The sequence below is a fragment of the Fulmarus glacialis genome, unplaced genomic scaffold (genome assembly GCF_000690835.1).
Source record: "Fulmarus glacialis isolate BGI_N327 unplaced genomic scaffold, ASM69083v1 scaffold30632, whole genome shotgun sequence".
In the NCBI taxonomy this organism is placed as follows: Eukaryota; Metazoa; Chordata; class Aves; order Procellariiformes; family Procellariidae; genus Fulmarus; species Fulmarus glacialis.
In genome coordinates, this window is record NW_009200368.1 from 1,520 (window position 1) to 18,102 (window position 16,583).

General features: G+C 40.9%; 1 protein-coding gene across 1 annotated transcript; it reads left to right on the forward strand.

Annotated features, from left to right (window-relative positions):
- Positions 1–1,414: 1,414 nt before the first annotated feature.
- On the forward strand, positions 1,415–9,490 carry PTPRR (protein tyrosine phosphatase, receptor type, R; the record flags this gene model as incomplete). The annotated part of the gene is made up of 3 exons (XM_009573586.1): positions 1,415–1,575; positions 5,269–5,382; positions 9,122–9,490. Coding segments are annotated over 3 exons (369 nt in total), but the record flags the coding sequence as incomplete, so codon positions are not given.
- Positions 9,491–16,583: the final 7,093 nt, after the last annotated feature.

Sequence of the window (16,583 nt, forward strand, 5' to 3'; positions counted from 1 at the left end):
GGGCTCAAGTACTATTCATGACAACTAGTTATGCTCTCTTAGCCAGAATATCTTCTCACTAGGGTAAATAACCTAAAGCCAGGCTCTGCTACGTAAGACTCTCTTTTCTTAAACTGAGCTAAACATACCCTTAAGGTTCCTATGGCTGTGCTTCAATGAGCACTTTAAACCCAGTATAAGCTGGAACAGCAACTAAATGAAGCCCAGCCTCCCTTTGTCCAGGTCTCTTGTTCCTACCCTTGTGCCATCTCCCATGTGCCCACACAAGCGTTTATGTGACTGTGTGGTAAGCCAAAGGGGGAAACTGATCAATCCATCTGAAAATTAATCCAGCATGAGAAAGAACAAAGATTTAACTACATCACTTCCCTAATCTAGTTCACTGTGAAGCTTTACAACAAAAGCTTTGTCAACCAAAGAGAAGGATGGGAAGTGGCACAATCACAGAGCACTTTTAACATCCAGTGACTGACAGTCATAGGGACTTACAAGTATAAATGACAGAAACTATTTTCATATTTTTGTGCCTGGTTCTTTAGAAAGAGACAAATTTGTTCTCTTTTTCCTCCCCTCTTAAACTCAGCCAGCCATGTGTTTAAGGGAAGGTTGTGGAAGCTAACACTTCTGTTCCCGGACCTTTTGTAGACATTTGCTTAGCCCTGTGCTAGCTGGCTTATGTAATGGCTGAAAGGTTCCCTGAGCTCCATGTTACTATTTGGCACCTTTAGAAATCAGATGTCACTTTGAACACACAAAATCAGAAGCATGCAATGCTACTTGGCACTCAGAAAAGGTAACAGCACATTTGCTATATTCATAGCTATGCTGAGACATAGAGAGAATTGGAATTTGTGTGTCTCAAAAAGCCTTGGACTGCAGCTAGATACAATTCCCACCTTCCGTAGTGTCTCTGAATTTCTCACCATGTCTAAGAGAAGAGTAGAATTCACAGGAAACTGATAGGAGTCTGTCTGTCAGAAGAAATAGAAAAATAAGCTCCCATCTCTCTCCCTCATCTGTCTATCTAGCTATCAGAGACAGAGATATGGCTCCTGGCTCTCTGTCTGTCAAATACATTATGAAAGCAATTATGTCGCAAGCACAGCTCTGGCTTTGCTGAATGAATCTGTCAAGAGGGAACAGACTGCCTGGAGTGTTTTGCACACAGCTCTTGGCATAAAAGAGCAGCACACTTTGGGGGGGAGGGGTGTGTTCTTTTTTTTAAGGCAGTTTACTGAAGTGCAGACGTGATATTTGAAATCCAGATTTCTGTGTTGTGTGCCATTTGGATCTCCTGTTCCCTTTAGCGTTGATTTTCTGATCCCATTCTTAAAGGGAAGGCCCAGTTTCAATATCAATTTACTACCAGAAGTTCTTTTAAAACTTTGTGGTGTTTGTCTTACCTGGATTGCAGAAAGGAGAAGAAGTCAGAAACCTGAAACATTACTGGTACACGTCTTGGCCAGACCAGAAGACACCAGATCAAGCCCCACCTCTGTTACAGCTAGTACTGGAAGTGGAAGAGGCAATGCAGAGTGCAGAAGAGAAGAATGCCCCAGTGATTGTTCACTGCAGGTAAATAAATGTTATATCTGACTTCTAAGGGCTTCTTCACATACAGTGGCATAGTGCAGATACTGTCATATTGGCCATAAGTCGGACATGAGGGGGGATCTTGCCCAACTGCTTCTGAAATATAATTGGAACTTCTAAAATTTAATGACAATAATTTTCTATTACTAAGTGTTGCATTCAGATACAGACTGAGCTGAACACAGAAGCTGGTGCTGGCTCAATTACAAGTAAGAACAAAAACCCCTTGTTTTGTAGATTCCTTCTTTGATTTTAAAAAATTAGGCCAAAGATAATAATTTAAGTGTAATACATAAAGCAAACGAAACAGTGGCAAAACTGATTGCAGCAAGTACTAATCAACAGACAGGAAATGTATGCTATTGATAGTAAAACTGAAATATCCGTGGAAAGCCCCTGGCAAAGATGAAAACTTCTTATATGGAAGAAGCAAAATCTTCACAGTGGTTTGAAGCCTGATGAGAAAATTGTAATTATCGATCACAGAGCAGAAAAAATAGATGAAGATAGATCCTTCTCTTCTGTCTTCAGAAAGAAGTAGGATGATGTACTTACCACTTGTAGACATGATGAAGTACATTCTTTTGCGCTGCTAACTAGGGAATGTGTTAAGCAACAACTACTAACCATTATTAAATCAGCTCTACTCGATGATTTTCACCCAAGAGTGTTTAAAAAAATTGGTCCACAGGCTCTAAACCATTAAAGTTTAGTATAGCTGGGTTCTAGTTCTTGGAAAATTTGAGAAGTTCCAGAGGTCTAAAAGCAAGTCCTGTTTTGCCAGTGTTTAGAAAGGTTAAATGTAATTACTTGAAAACTACAAGTCAGTTCTCAAAACAGTTATTCCAGGTAAATAGCGGAAAGCCTGATAAGTGATGCAGTAATCTTGCCAGGGTAATCTTCCATAATTTCAATAAAACACATCTTGCCAAATTGGTCTGTGGGATTTTTGTAAGGGATTTTACCTTTGCATAACATTTTCTAAGAAATGGTGGATGGTTGCTATCCAGAAGCTGTAGTAAATAGGGTATTATCATACAATGGGAATGTTTTTAAAGAGACTCTTGGCATAAATGGTTGGTAGCCTGGTGTTGTCAAAGATCCACCTATAAGCAAATATGGAGTAATCGCCAGTAAAATGTTCGTATGATGCCATATGTCCAGTTTTTCTGCCTGTGTTTTAAAACAGATTTTGACAAATTGGGGAGAGTTCAGAGAAAAATAACAAATGCTTTGTAAGAAGGTCCCCTTTGCCCTTGGAAATCTGTGACTCTCTAAGAGCTCCTTGAAGTATTATGGTATTTGCTGCAGGTAAAGATTCTGGTCACCATGTCACTCTTGCTTTGCATACTTGTTTTGTCCTCTTGTATGGTGTCATCCCCATGACACGTTAATAATTTTGGGGGAAATGGGGTGTTTTTATTTTAAGTAACTACCAAGAGACATGGTGATAGGATTATGAAGTATTTTATGTAATAACTGTGGACCAGAGCCCTTTCAGATTATTCTCAGTTGCAGTCATTTTATCTGAAGAAGGAATTCAGTACATTGCCTCTTATTTGAGAGTGGTATATGCAGCAAGCCGTTAGCCAAGGCCTGTGTTACACTGAGTACTATAGCTCCTTTGGCCTTTGTGGGAGATCCTCAGTAGAACATAATCACTGTGGTTTGGCCTTCAGTGATGTAAAGTAATGCACTTTTAAGAAAAAATAGATACAAAACTAATAATGAATTAGAATCATAGAATCACAGAATAGTTTGGGTTGGAAGGGACCTTTAAAGGTCATCTAGTCCAACCCCCCTGCTGTAGGCAGGGACATCTGCAACTAGATCAGGCTGCTCAGAGCCCCGTCCAACCTGACCTTGAATGTTTCCAGGGATGGGGCATCTACCACCTCTCTGGGCAACCCTCATCGTAAAACATTTCCTCCTTATATCTAGTCTGAATTTACCCTCTTTTAGTTTAAAACCATTACCCCCTGTCCTATTGCTACAGGCCCTACTAAAAAGTCTGTCCCCATCTTTCTTACAAGCCCCCTTTAAGTATTGAAAGGCTGCGGTAAGGTCTCCCCAGAGCCTTCTCTTCTCCAGGCTAAACAACTCCAGCTCTCTCAGCCTGTCCTCACAGGAGAGGTGTTCCATCCCTCTGATCATTTTTGTGGCCTTATTCTTAAAAGCAGCTTCATGTTAAAGGCAGGCTAGCAGTCCTGTTAAAGTCCTGTGGATAATGCACCACTCTTGGGCAGTCTTGGAAGGATTATGACTTTGTCTCAGCCACTGAGAGACCTGCAGCTTGTCCGGGACGAGTGCTGTTTCAGTGCTGTTTGCTTTATCTAAAAATGGGTGTTGTTCATGCCCTTTGTGAAACACTCTGAGGTCTATGGATGGGAAACAGTAGACAAGAGCAGTGTACTGTGGCCTATTTGGTTATGGCAGAAATTGGAAGACAAAGGGCTTTTTTTTTTTTTTTTTTTTTTAAACTGTTGGTGTACATCCGTATGCAGCAAAAAGTCCTCTGAAACCCTGAAATATTTGAAGTATTGATGAACAAACTAGATATAGTAAAGAAAACAGAAGTCAGGGCACGAGGTACAAAGAGTTTCAGGGACAGAAATTTTAAGTCAGGTAGGTACCTCCATCACAATTATTTGAAGACTGAGATGAGTTCTTAGCAAGATCATCTCCCAAACTTCCACTGAATTGCCTTGATCATTCTGTAATAGAAGTTAAAACAATTCCTATGTACCTGTTTCCCTAACGAGCATAAATGCCCAGTGAAAAACCTGTCTATACAGTCAAAGAAACAGTATTAGGACTTTGCAAGCAGTAGGTAACTGCAAACTCCATTGTTGCTTGTACATTTGTTGCTACTGTTTTTGTATTATGACTTTAGAGCAATTTAAATGGAAGCAGGATTTCTTGCAGTTGTGTCAAGTAATTATTCCTGAGGATGCTCACTTAGTTATTTAACGCGTAAGATGGGCTGTCAGCTTTTGCTGCTAGCTTTTTATTAGGTGATAAGAAGAATTCGTAGCTTTGATAGCACTGTGCCTTTGAGAATAAAATCAATTCTGGTCATTAAGCAAGGACTGAATCAGATACAAAGGTGTTCAGGAAAGACAGAAATTTCTTTAATAGTGAATTTGTATCCTGCACTAATTCAGAGAATTACTAGATTGCAGATCTGATCAGCAAATGGCATCACACTTACCATATTGCTGCTAGCTCTAATTATTTAAGCAAGGGGTTTGTTGGGGTTTTTTTTGCTGTACCTGTGAATGAAAATAGCTTTCAAAGAAGCTATTAGGATTAAGAATCTCAAAGCAAAAGTTGCCTTCAAAGCAAGTCTATCTAAGAAATACTGTTTACCTGCTTATTTTCAATGGTTCAATGACATATTGGGTCAAATGGTACCCAACAGTCCATTTTTAGCACTGTATGTGCAATGTCTATCCTTTTGCTGCAAGTGGCTCACACTTAATTGTGTTGTCCCATTGAAGTTAGTATCATTTCCTAGTTACGGCTTTATATTCGCAAGCACCCACCTGGCAAAGGTTGGAGGGAGGAAAGGGATAATGGGGTTTGCTTGCTTGTTTAATGGCACTCATTTAACGAGAAAGATCCAAAGCCATCCTAACATCTCCATTGCCTCTCTCTGCTTTTTCCTTCCCTTAGTGCAGGCATCGGGAGGACTGGCTGCTTTATTGCAACTAGTGTCTGTTGTAAACAGCTGAAGAGCGAGGGCATAGTTGACATATTGCGAACAGCCTGCCAGTTACGGTTAGACAGGTAAGAAAGCCTGTTTCCTTTCCAGGGAAAAAAAAAAAAGGTTATCTTTCCCTTTACTTAAGGAGAAACAAATGGGAACAGGGGAGGAACAAAGGCAAAAGGAGGCCAAGAGAGAACATTCCTGGAAGGAAGTTCTTCTGTTCTAAGCAGTTCTGACTCGTAATCTTTGCCTATTTTATGAGCAGTAAAGCTTAATGAACAGCCCTAGAACTGAGCTAGATTCACAGCTGGCATCAAAATCTGCATCGCTGTGCAGCTGCACAGTTCAGTGCAGCAAGGGATGGCCTTTCACCAGCTGAGGAGTTGGCCCCATGTTCTTACAGAAGCAAAGGCTCAAAGGTCTGCTGTACTTAAGTTCAGAGCCACAGATCAGCACTTTGCTCCCAGGAGGAGTAAAGAAAACTGGCCTTGCATAGTTGGAGCTGTGAGCACTGTTGGGAGGGCATGGCTGCTTTGTGGGGAGAGGGAGAGTATGCACAGTCCGGAGTGTTTGCAGACATATGAAAGGAGCTGTGAAAATCTCCAGAAATTCAATGATTTCCAGTTAAGCATTTCTTAACACACCACCTTGAGTTTGATTATGAAGTAAACAGACTTGAATTTTGCACCAGAGATGTTATTTTTCCTCTCCCACTGGTTTCAAGTGCCATCAAAACATGTCTCAGTGCTCTCTATAATGATAATGACAAATGTAGTCGGGGGAAGAGATGTCACGAAAAACATACCAAAGATTTTTCTGAGGAAAAAAAAGAACCTCAACCCCACGCTGAACTTTATTTCAGAGGAGAAATTATGCTCAGTGGGAGGCAGAAAATGAAATGCTTGCTGCCCTGCTGAGGCTCTGATAGACAGGGACCTGCAGGGGCTTGGAGATTTGGCTATTTCAATTGATTTCAGGCCAGACAAGGAAAGGCTTCTTGAGGAAGAGAAAACCAGAATATGAGTAGTGAGTGCTGATTATCCATGGCCCAGTGGAATATCTGGCTGAAATATCTTGTCTCTGTGACTAATGTTACACAGGAAAATAGCCATATAAATGAAGGTTGAAGACACCTGCTTACAAATGTGCTTGATACAGAAGACCAATTAAAAATACTAGCTTTGCAGGGAGAGGGGAGCTGGCAGGCATTTGCAGAGGCTGGAGAAGGGAGATCACACTTAAAGGATGCCATGGAGGAAAAGGAAACCTGCAGGGACCTCTGTAGCAGCCATGTACCTCTCGGATGAGATGGGATAGGAAGAGACCATTTAAATGTCATGGGAGAAAATACTCAAGATGGAAAGCAGTCAAATCGCCATCCTTGCTACAGAAGAGTATGGTTTCTTCAAGAAGTGAAAAATGGAGCTCGTAGTCTCTTGGAAGTCGTGCTGCCATCCGCTATTATTGTCACTAAACCCCCACAAAAGCTCTGTGCGACTTCAAAAGCAGCGTGAGAGGATGAGACAGTGTCCAAGCAGCTATAGGAAGGAGGACCCTCTCTGTCTCCTCCTCCTGTCTGGTGGTTACTGGCTAGAGAAAATAGGGTGGATAGGAAGGAGAAAAAAACGTTGGATGCAGGCCAGAGCAGACACCTGAAAGAATGCACCTCACTGCTTCACGGTAGTAGAGGGGTTGACGTGAGCCCCGAGAACCGCCTTTGAGGTTGCTGTGGGGTTGAAGGGGACAAATGTTTCTTTCCCTTCATTCCCTTACAGATCCCTTGGAAAAATCCTGTGCACTGGGCTTTGCACTAGTGGCCAACAGTTGGTCCTAAAATAATCTAATATGACTAAGGAGAGGAAGTGATCGTTCCTGCATCCTTCCCACAGTGCTGAGAGACATTTGCTGACCTTTCCCACAATGCAACTCAGATTTGAAAGGTTTCTGTGGTAAATAGGGGTGAAAACATAATTTCTCTTTTCTGTGCCAAAGCCTGAACAGCAAGCACATGTCATGGTGTGCATGTGTGGGAAGGGGAGGAAGCCACCACACAGCAGGGAACCAGATAAAAATGAAAATAATTTCCTGCAGTCTGAAACTTGATGGCCACCCTAGTGCTTCTGTTGCTACAACTTCAGGGTGCAACCTCACTGTTAATGGAATTGCACGGGGAGTAATTGCTAGATATGACTAATGTTCCTTGTGTGTCATGAACTGACATAAATATATTTCAATGCTGTGTGCAGCACAGAAGGACTCAGAAACAGATCAACAGATCTACTTAACTATGTTAAGTAGAGCAGATGGGGAGGAGATGCTCAGCTAGGAAGTAGTTTCTTTAGAAAAGCAGTGTGTGTTTCCCGCCTTTGCTTATGGATGAGAGGTTGAAGCATGGGTCCCTGCCCTTCCCTGCTCATTGTTAAGTGTTATTTCAAACATCCACTTAACAAAATAACTGTAAGAGGCTGAAGGAGGAGGTTGTCTTGCCCACTTATCTACCCCTTACTGGTGCGGTTACTGTGTGACCCACAATTGTTCAGCTAGGACCCCATGGAAGAGGGCAGTCCCCGAGGAAGGTGCTAGCAGTCTGCTATCTGTTTGGCTCAGAGGAAGCAACTTTTCATTAATTTCCTCCGGTGGAGGTTTCTGAGGGAATGCACCACATATGCTCTTCCTCAGACTGACACAGTCTGGTTGGTGCTGGCCACCTAAGGGTTCCCATGTTCCTCAACGCCGCTTGTCGTTTCAGCCTCCTTTTGGCACTGTGTTCCCGGGATCTGTGCATGAGCACCAGTGGCTGGCACAATTCTGCATACACTTTCTGAGAATTTGAGCCATGGGGTTTAATTATTTTCATAATGGATTATCAAGAGGTCATATCACTGTTGTTAAGGTACTCTTAGCAGAATTTTAAGTATTAGTAAAATCTGCTTAAAATGGACAACTTTATCCTTCTTTTTTTTGTTCATTTCTGTCTCCCGCTGTAGTACTCATGTGTTGATTAATATGCTACTTGCAGAAATACACAGGCTAATGATACATGGAAAAGCAAACTGTTTCTGCTCCTGCTTGCATTTCCTTTCAGGTTTGCAGTTTTAAAGAGAACAGCAAAAGCTGAAATAAAAGCTGAACCAAAACAGATTTCTGTGCTGGGAGTCTTTTACTGATCAAGGTGTGCATGACAGTCAATTCAGTTACAAATCTGAGTTGTCTTTTGTTAAAGTTCCATTGTCTGTTCCAAAATCCTGCTGTCCATCCCCTAGTTCTCTGGTGAACTTGCCAAAAGCATGGCATGTGATGGCACAGAAGAAAGAACCCTCATTCCAGAATGGGAAAGTTGTGTGCTACATCAGTTGGCTGGGCTGGCTGGCCTGGCCCTCTATAGTCCTGAATTTAGTGCCTAGTGCAGCTGTGAAGTCTTGGATAAGCTACTTCCCCTCTTTATTCCCCCTGCTCCCATCTATCCGTCTGGAGCTTTGGGGTGGGGCTTGCTTTTCACGGTGTTTAAAATGGTGCTCGGAGTATAGGAGCTCCAGTAATATCAATGTAAATGATGATGGTGTTGCCTTACTGAAGGTAAAGCCCATTTCTGTTCTGACTATCTTCTGTTCCTTGGTTAGCAGAGACTTTCAAAATGGAAGTCGAGGTCAGACTGTGAGCTGGTTGCAATCAATGGGCAGTTTTCACTCATTTCAGGAAGCTTTGGAATAGACCTTTTGCGTGTAACACTGGTTTCATGTTAGCTATGCCATTTCCTCATCTGTTATTTGCATGTAATAAGGCTGCTGTTTCCCTCCCCTTTTTTTCTTTCCTTTTCAGGGGAGGAATGATCCAGACTTGTGAACAGTATCAATTTGTCCATCATGTCATGAGCTTGTACGGAAAACAGCTTTCTAGAGCAGCAGAAGAATAAGTGTTCATGATATTCCTAAAGGCTAAACCCAAGAGAACTTTTGACTGCATTCAGATATATTTCAGATCTGATAAGAGACACATGGTAACCTGGCTGTCTTAGCTGGAAAGAAAGATATACTGTTTTACTTTGATATTGCTTTTATGCTCTTGTTTGCATTGACATTTAAGAGCTGAGGTACGCCTTGTTTTAAACATATGTGACAGGACATACTCTTCACCAAAAAAGGCTTATTTATACTGTAAATAAGAATAGTAACTTCATTTGTTACAAAAGCAAGGAAAAAAAAAAACAGAAAAAAATCCTGTCTTCAGTTTGCTATTTTTAAAAAATCATTGCTAATATATCCAAATACAGTGTGAAACTTTTTGAATTGTCATGCTGAAATGTGCCGTATGTTGACTAAGCTTGAAAGTAACTTTTTGCCTCTTTCTGATTGTTTTTACCTATAAAATTACCGAATACTGTGTATATCGTAAACCTTCTGAGCCTCTGCGTTGAAAGATTCAAGTAGATTCACATTGAAATGATGTTTCACACATCATGTTTGCTTGTTTATTTTTTCTAAAGCAGTCCACCACCAGTGTTATCAGAACTAAGGGGAAAAAAATATTTCAGTGATGTGAGTTAAATTCTTACCTCCAATTCTTACCAGCAATGTACCCCAGTATCATGACAGCTGGGTGAATCTGACGTGAATAGTAGAAGTTAATCTGAACATAAATTCTTTATGCTTTACCTTTTCTTTGCCAATATTTTGGCATCTCAGTCTGCAACCAGATTTGATTTTTGCAAGTAGTTTCTCTTTTTACGTAGTCAGACCACAATCCGAATACAATTTCTCCTGAAATCTGAGGTTTGAAATCAGGTGAGGGATTTTGTGAGTTGAATTCATCTTTATTAAAAATGTAATAATAAAATCACTTGTATTCCATGAATTTAAACTTGTTTCAAAGCTTTGAGGATGAGCGGGTGCCCAGTGCTCGTTAAAATTAACGCAAATCCTGTAGGCAGCTTTAAAAAAAATCAGTCTGAACGTGTTGGCTGCTTTTTGATACATTTGCCCTCAAACTAAATTTAGACAATCATTCTCTCATTCTAATCACTAGTCTGGGCAGCAGTGCTTCCTTTTCAATAATACAGACTGCTGCCCATGCTTTTCTTTTTAGATCTCGGTCAGGCTGTGAAGACTGTCGTTTGTGTTTAATGCTTAGAGGTAAGCACATGTTTAAGTGCTTTATTGAGCAGAGAAAAATGGAGGTACACAGGACCCTTAACATGAAAGATGAGTGTTTTGTGAATAGAAGCTGTAATGATTTACTAAAAATATTTTTGCTTCTCTTTATTTGTAACAATAACGAAAACCCACTGCTTTTATTAGTGCAGGAGATTCTGAGAATTTACTGCACTTCCTAATCAGGAGAAGGTAAAGCAGCTCTCAGAACAATAGGGCTGATCCTGCTCCCACTGAGGTTTTGCCATTGACGTTAGTAGGTGCCGGGTGTAGGGCCTGAAATGTTATGCCTACAACTTCATCACTGTGGGGAAAGTTTCCCGATATTTCAGTACACATCCTTTGTGTTTATTGTGTATCCATGAACCTGTAAAATCCTGTCAGCAGGGTTTGCATGACTATGTGGCAAAATGTGTTATCTTTAAACCACTTGAATTTATTGCTGTATTTAAAATATTTCCTTCAGTGAGAAGCTAGCAGGAAGAACTGGCATTCTTTTTAAAAATACTGGTGGTAGTCATTAAATAGAGCAATAAACTTAAGCTTTTGAGCATAACATGACTGTTAGTTTTATGTAAACCTTGCTAGCTATATTCTCCCCATTGCTACTGATTCTTTTGAAGGGGTAACACTATTCCATCTAAGCAATCCTTAGAAATAACAAAAGCACCACTGATGTTCTGAATAACGTTGTAAGTGGAACTCCCTATAAATGATGTTTTCAGCTGTTCAGTGCCCTTCAGTGTCAAAACTGACTCAGTGAATAAAATTACTTATTCAGTCATCAGCTTCCTGTGCATCTGCTAAAGAATATTTGTTGATGATTGGTAGGAGTGTGCATATAGGAGCGAAGTTCAATGTGTAAGTTGCCTCCTGTACAAGGAGACTTTCTAGAGAAGAACTGCTGTATGGCAAAAAAGGTATAAAGGGTTCTAAGATACTGACTTTGAGGTCCTTGCGCAGATCCTCAGCAGGTATTAGTTGGCAGTGCTTAACTGACTTGAGTAGAAGTGAATGATTTATACTGATGAAGGAAATCTAGCCTGCTGTCCACTTCTATTCTACATTATGTGGAATGTCCTGAGAGAGTGGTCACTGATAAAATGAGGCTGCTTTGCATCAATTTACTAGTACAAAGCAAATAGCCTAGTTGCACAGTCTGGTTATGAGAACTGCACTGCTGCCATCTCACACCAGGCAAGAGCATGCCACTTGGTCAGGATCAAAATATTCAAATGCCTCTTGAAGCATTATTTTGTCTAACAGATTTGGAGCTAATCCTCCTACTTACTCTTTGGTCTTACCATAATTAACATATTTCTCTCTGTCTCTTTTTCTCTTCCTCTCTCTCTCTCTCTCTCTTGTTTTTTTAAATAGAATTTGAGGTCTGAAGGACCTTATATCAGCTCTTCTGAACTCTTCTGACGGCAGAGGTAGTCTTAAGAAGTGCTTAGGATTGGCAGAAAGGAAGTCTGGCCATGCAGAAGCACTTGAGATGAGTGCGGCTTCTGCCTCTGTAATCAGTAAGTTTGAAACTGAGCTGACAATAGGAACTAAGCTAAGCTATGTGTCTCACTAGACTTCTCTTTTTACTGGACACTCTTCTCTATTAGAAGAAAATTCCTAGCACACTTCGTCCACTCTCTCTAGCTCACTGTCCAGGCCTCTTTGTACCAGAGACTACAGCGTTAATACCTACAACGTAATTGTTTCCCAGAGGACTGAATTCCTCTCTCCAGGTACATTAGCATATAACAAACTTGCGATGATTTTATGTAGAACCAACTGTGATGTCTTCTGTTTCATAAGCTTTTTCACACTTTGTGAACAGGGCAGAGCTTACCTCAATGCCTCATTTGTTCGCTGGTTGTTGGCCATCACACTTAAGCAGTGTTATCCTGTTTATGTTTCTGTCATGGTAACAGACTAATGACACGCTGTCCTTTTGTAGGTACTCTGAGATCAGCAGATACACAGGGTTATGTAAAAACAAAAACTAAGATTGCACTTGAGAGCAAGAGCTGTCCCCAGGTAAAGAACATGTCTGCCTCTCTGAAGGATCAAGATAAAGATGATTTGGTCAAATTATTCTGAAAAGTCAACTACCTAGCAGTCATGTACAGTAGAGTGTCGCATTTACTTGCAAGGCTTTCAAAAGTAGCTAACAATTCTGGATGTTTCCCCTACAGTTAGTTTACTTTGGAAAATCTTATCCTTAACTTGTGAATTTGCAGTTGCAAACGGGTTTGAGACTGAAGAGATCACTAAACAGGACCTTGGTTCCTGTCACTTCCCTGCTGTCTCTGCAGTGGAGGAAGCATGCAGCTTGCACACAGGTGGTCTTAGAAACTGTATGTCTGTTGTTTGGTGAGTTGGCAGGTTTTAGAAGTGGACCTGCACTGTTATCTTTGATGTGTTCTTTCCCTGGAAACCATTTTGAACAAAGGGAAATGGTAAATTTACAATTCGTTAGTCATAACTGTGTGTCTATTTTTGACATGAAACGTGCTTTATACATTTGCTAGGGAGAAAAAACACTTTTTCTGAGATACGTTGGGGATAACCTTGTTTCTTCTGCCAAGTCTGTAGATGTATATTTGCTGATGTCTGTGAGAGTGACTGTCAACTTAGGAGAATGTAGGGCAGCTCAGGAGTCCTGCAAGAAAAAAAATTACTCCATTCAAAAGCACAGAAAAAATACATGAATGAAAGCAGCATTTGCAGCTTGGAGCGTAAGGGACAGGCAGTCAAAGAACTGCATGCTCTAGACAACACAACCATTAATGTCTAAAAGCGAATTTCACATATTCAGAAAGAGGTGAATTCCTTCTATTACATGCAAGGAAAGAGAAGAGTCCACTCTCCTCTGAGTACTGATACAGATCAGGCTCCAGCACCCGAATACAACAGATGCCACATTCTCATGGCATGGTGTGAAAGTCACAGAAGGGGGTATGATTAACTGGGGTGCAGAAGACCTGCCCAAGCTTATGCGCCATGTAATCCCCAGCAGGGCAGCAGTGTCAGGTTTATTTAGTTGATAGCAAAGCTGAATGCAGAGGAAGGCAAAATTATTTACTCAGAATTAAAAGCTATGTTGGCATCGCAGCTGGCAATATGGCTCAGAGCATTTAAGAAGGTAAAGCTTAAACAGTCTGGCACAGGACTCAGCTATTGCAATTCCTGGCCCTTTTTCTCCACTCGACCATGCTACTCAGCTTCTGTGTTCTCTGTTGCTTCTTTATCTCTTGTTTGCCTGTTGTTTCTTAGGCTTAAAATAGAGTTAAATAAGTCACTGATTTGCACTAGTTTTAATCCAATATGTTGATGGTCAGTGTTTTCCAGGGATCATCTCTTCCCTTGGAGAGAGCCTGTCTTGCCAGACACTCTTCAGAGGACTCAGCCTCTTCTGCCTACCTTTTGATCTCAATACATCTCAGAATTCTGGGGACAGAGAAGTCTGCAGTAGTACGGTGCATCTTACTAGAGACATTTCTCCTTTGGGAAAGGGTAGTGTTTGCCTGAGTCAAAGTTTTCTTGCTATATCTGACCTTAACTCCTCTAGTCCCAGGAGCAGCTGCAAGGTGTCTGCTTTCCTCTGAAAAGGTAAATGCAACACTTCTCTCCAGGGATCGGAGGGAAAAAATCCTGCGTAGATCCTTTTGCTCTTTCTCTTTCCATGCTTAGCTTGTTTGCCTCTGAAGTGGACACAAGGAAGACTCAGGAATTAAGTCAAAACTAGTAAGGCACAACAGAACAACAAAAACTCCTCCTGTAAATTACCTTTGACTCCTTTTTTCTCAAAAGAAGGAAAACCAGATGTGATTGGTTTCACTACATCCACTGTCATCATCTTTGTCTTTCGGCTGTTGTGAGGAATATGGAGAGCAAACACTCAAGCATCACAAAGGTCAGGGTAATGAAGAGATCATTCAGAGTCACTGTTCCCCTTTTTGTGGCCTATGTCCGGCCTTAATGATCCAAACTGAAGGATCTTCTCATTCATATGCATTGGTTTTCCCCCACAGCAGTGTGTGTGCTTGTGTGTGTATATGCATATGCCCACTCAACATGCCACAGTAGCTGGTGTAAGAACAAAAGTGTGAGGGAGGATTCATGAGCACTGTAAAATGAACATGGAAAGGGACTGCCTGGTTTTTGAGTCAGTTTGGATAGGTGGGAGGAATTGGATTGGGTTGGCAGTGTTTTGCTTTTGTTGGGGAAAATGTGACTTCCAGCCCAGATAACAGGTTTCTCTGTATCTAAGTTGGGCTCTTGTTTCTGAATTAGAATATTGAAGAGGTAAGTGAAGATTGGTTCCTTGATAGATTTATTAGACAAGCAATAAATAATACCTTATCCACTTTACAGCATGACTGATCCCATTTCCACACACTTCTGATTTGATAAATGCATCTGTGTTAATTACACTAACTTCTAGAGAAGGGAGCACATAGCCTCTGTCTTGCTGGAATTATTCTTTAGCCTGTGAACTAGAGCATGTGTTTATTTTGGCTGTCTGTATATGGTATTTTTTGCTCGCTGGAGAAGTTGACAATGTTTTAAGCTCTGCACATTTTTTTTTCTTGATTTTTGTTAAATTTTTTAACTTCCTCTTTCTTTCCTAGACTAGCAGAAATCATCTTAAAATCATCAGGAAAGGTGGTATATTCCCAGGGGGGTTTGCCATTGCTTTTTCCAGAGTTTACCCCTAGAATAATTCCTGTCAGCCTCTGGAAGTTGGCTAGATTTTAATGTTCTTTGGTTTTCTAAATTCCTGTGTTTTGCAAAGCATAACGCAGGTGCCTCCTGCACTAGACTCCCTTTTCATTTGAATTTAACATAAATACAGAATAGATAACATTTGGTTATCTATTGGTTGGTCTGTTCCAAACAGAAATCAAATGCGGCCAGTTAAGAGAAGCAGTTTATTGCCTAGTTCAGCCTTCATTGCAAGCAAGATACGTAGTTTGTATCCTTCAGAATGGATAGACCCGTATACACGTAAGATGGCCTCTTGTACCTGCATTATTTCAGTACTGCTGCTGTTAACACTAGTAAAGTAAGAGAGCTAAATACACAGGCTGAGATCTGTAATTCATTCTCTTCTTGAGAAGTACCTTACTCGTTGGGAATGAAGTCCTTTTCCATATGAAGAAGGGTGACAGAATCTCAGACTTATTAAGGAGTAGAGGAGAACTGATTGAAGAATGACCTGTAATCTAAAGTTGTGAACTGATTTTCTAAAGAGCCTAGCCCCTGTTTGAGTAACTGAATGAACTGGCTGGACTTGGAAATGGTGGAAACTGCTGCCTGTATAACTTAAAAATAAGCAAAGCCAAAGCCTGGCCATTTCACTGAGGTTTGAAAGGAGCACTGGGGACTGACTTAAACAGCAAAGCAGGATTTGTTGAATGTTTAACTGTTTGAAACCTGGGCCCACATATTTTGTTTTTAACGTGAAAAACAAGACTGGTAAATTGTTTAGTAGTCTGTCTTTGATCAAAGTTTTGAAATGGTGTAACAGTCAATCATAAGAAAACCTGGAATCGGGGAGGTAGTGTTTATTTTTAAATAAAAAGGTATCGTTTTGGCCTGGAGAAGGTTTACTCCTTTTAGCCTCATACTTGAAGTTTTATCATCCTGTTATTCCAAGAATGAGAAACTGCTGAAGCCAGTGTAAAGGATGTAACAACATAGCCCACAAGAGGCCAGTATGTATTTAAATTTTGAACTACTCAAAGCCGTATTTGTCCAGTGTAAAGGGACCCAGGCATCTTCCTAGGAATGCAACAATCTACAGGACTTCATGTGAGCTGAGGGATGCAGTAAGGGTCTTGAAAGCTCCTGTCTCTTTAGTAGGAATGATCAGGACCTTAGCAGCTGGAAGAAAAAAGGTAAAATACACATAAACATATTCTCAAGAATGTCCTAATACTTTGTATTCTGTGGCTGTGGGCAGGCAGGGTGGAAATTGGCTGTGTGAGATCAATAGCTTTAGTCTCATACCTGCTTTGCTTTTCTTTTCCTTCCCTGTCCAAGAAAGGAACCTTGTGAAGTACCACTGTGAAGTAGAACTCCTTGAGACGCTTAAAACTAGGAGTAAAAGGGCTGTGAAAAGTATGGTGTAGGGA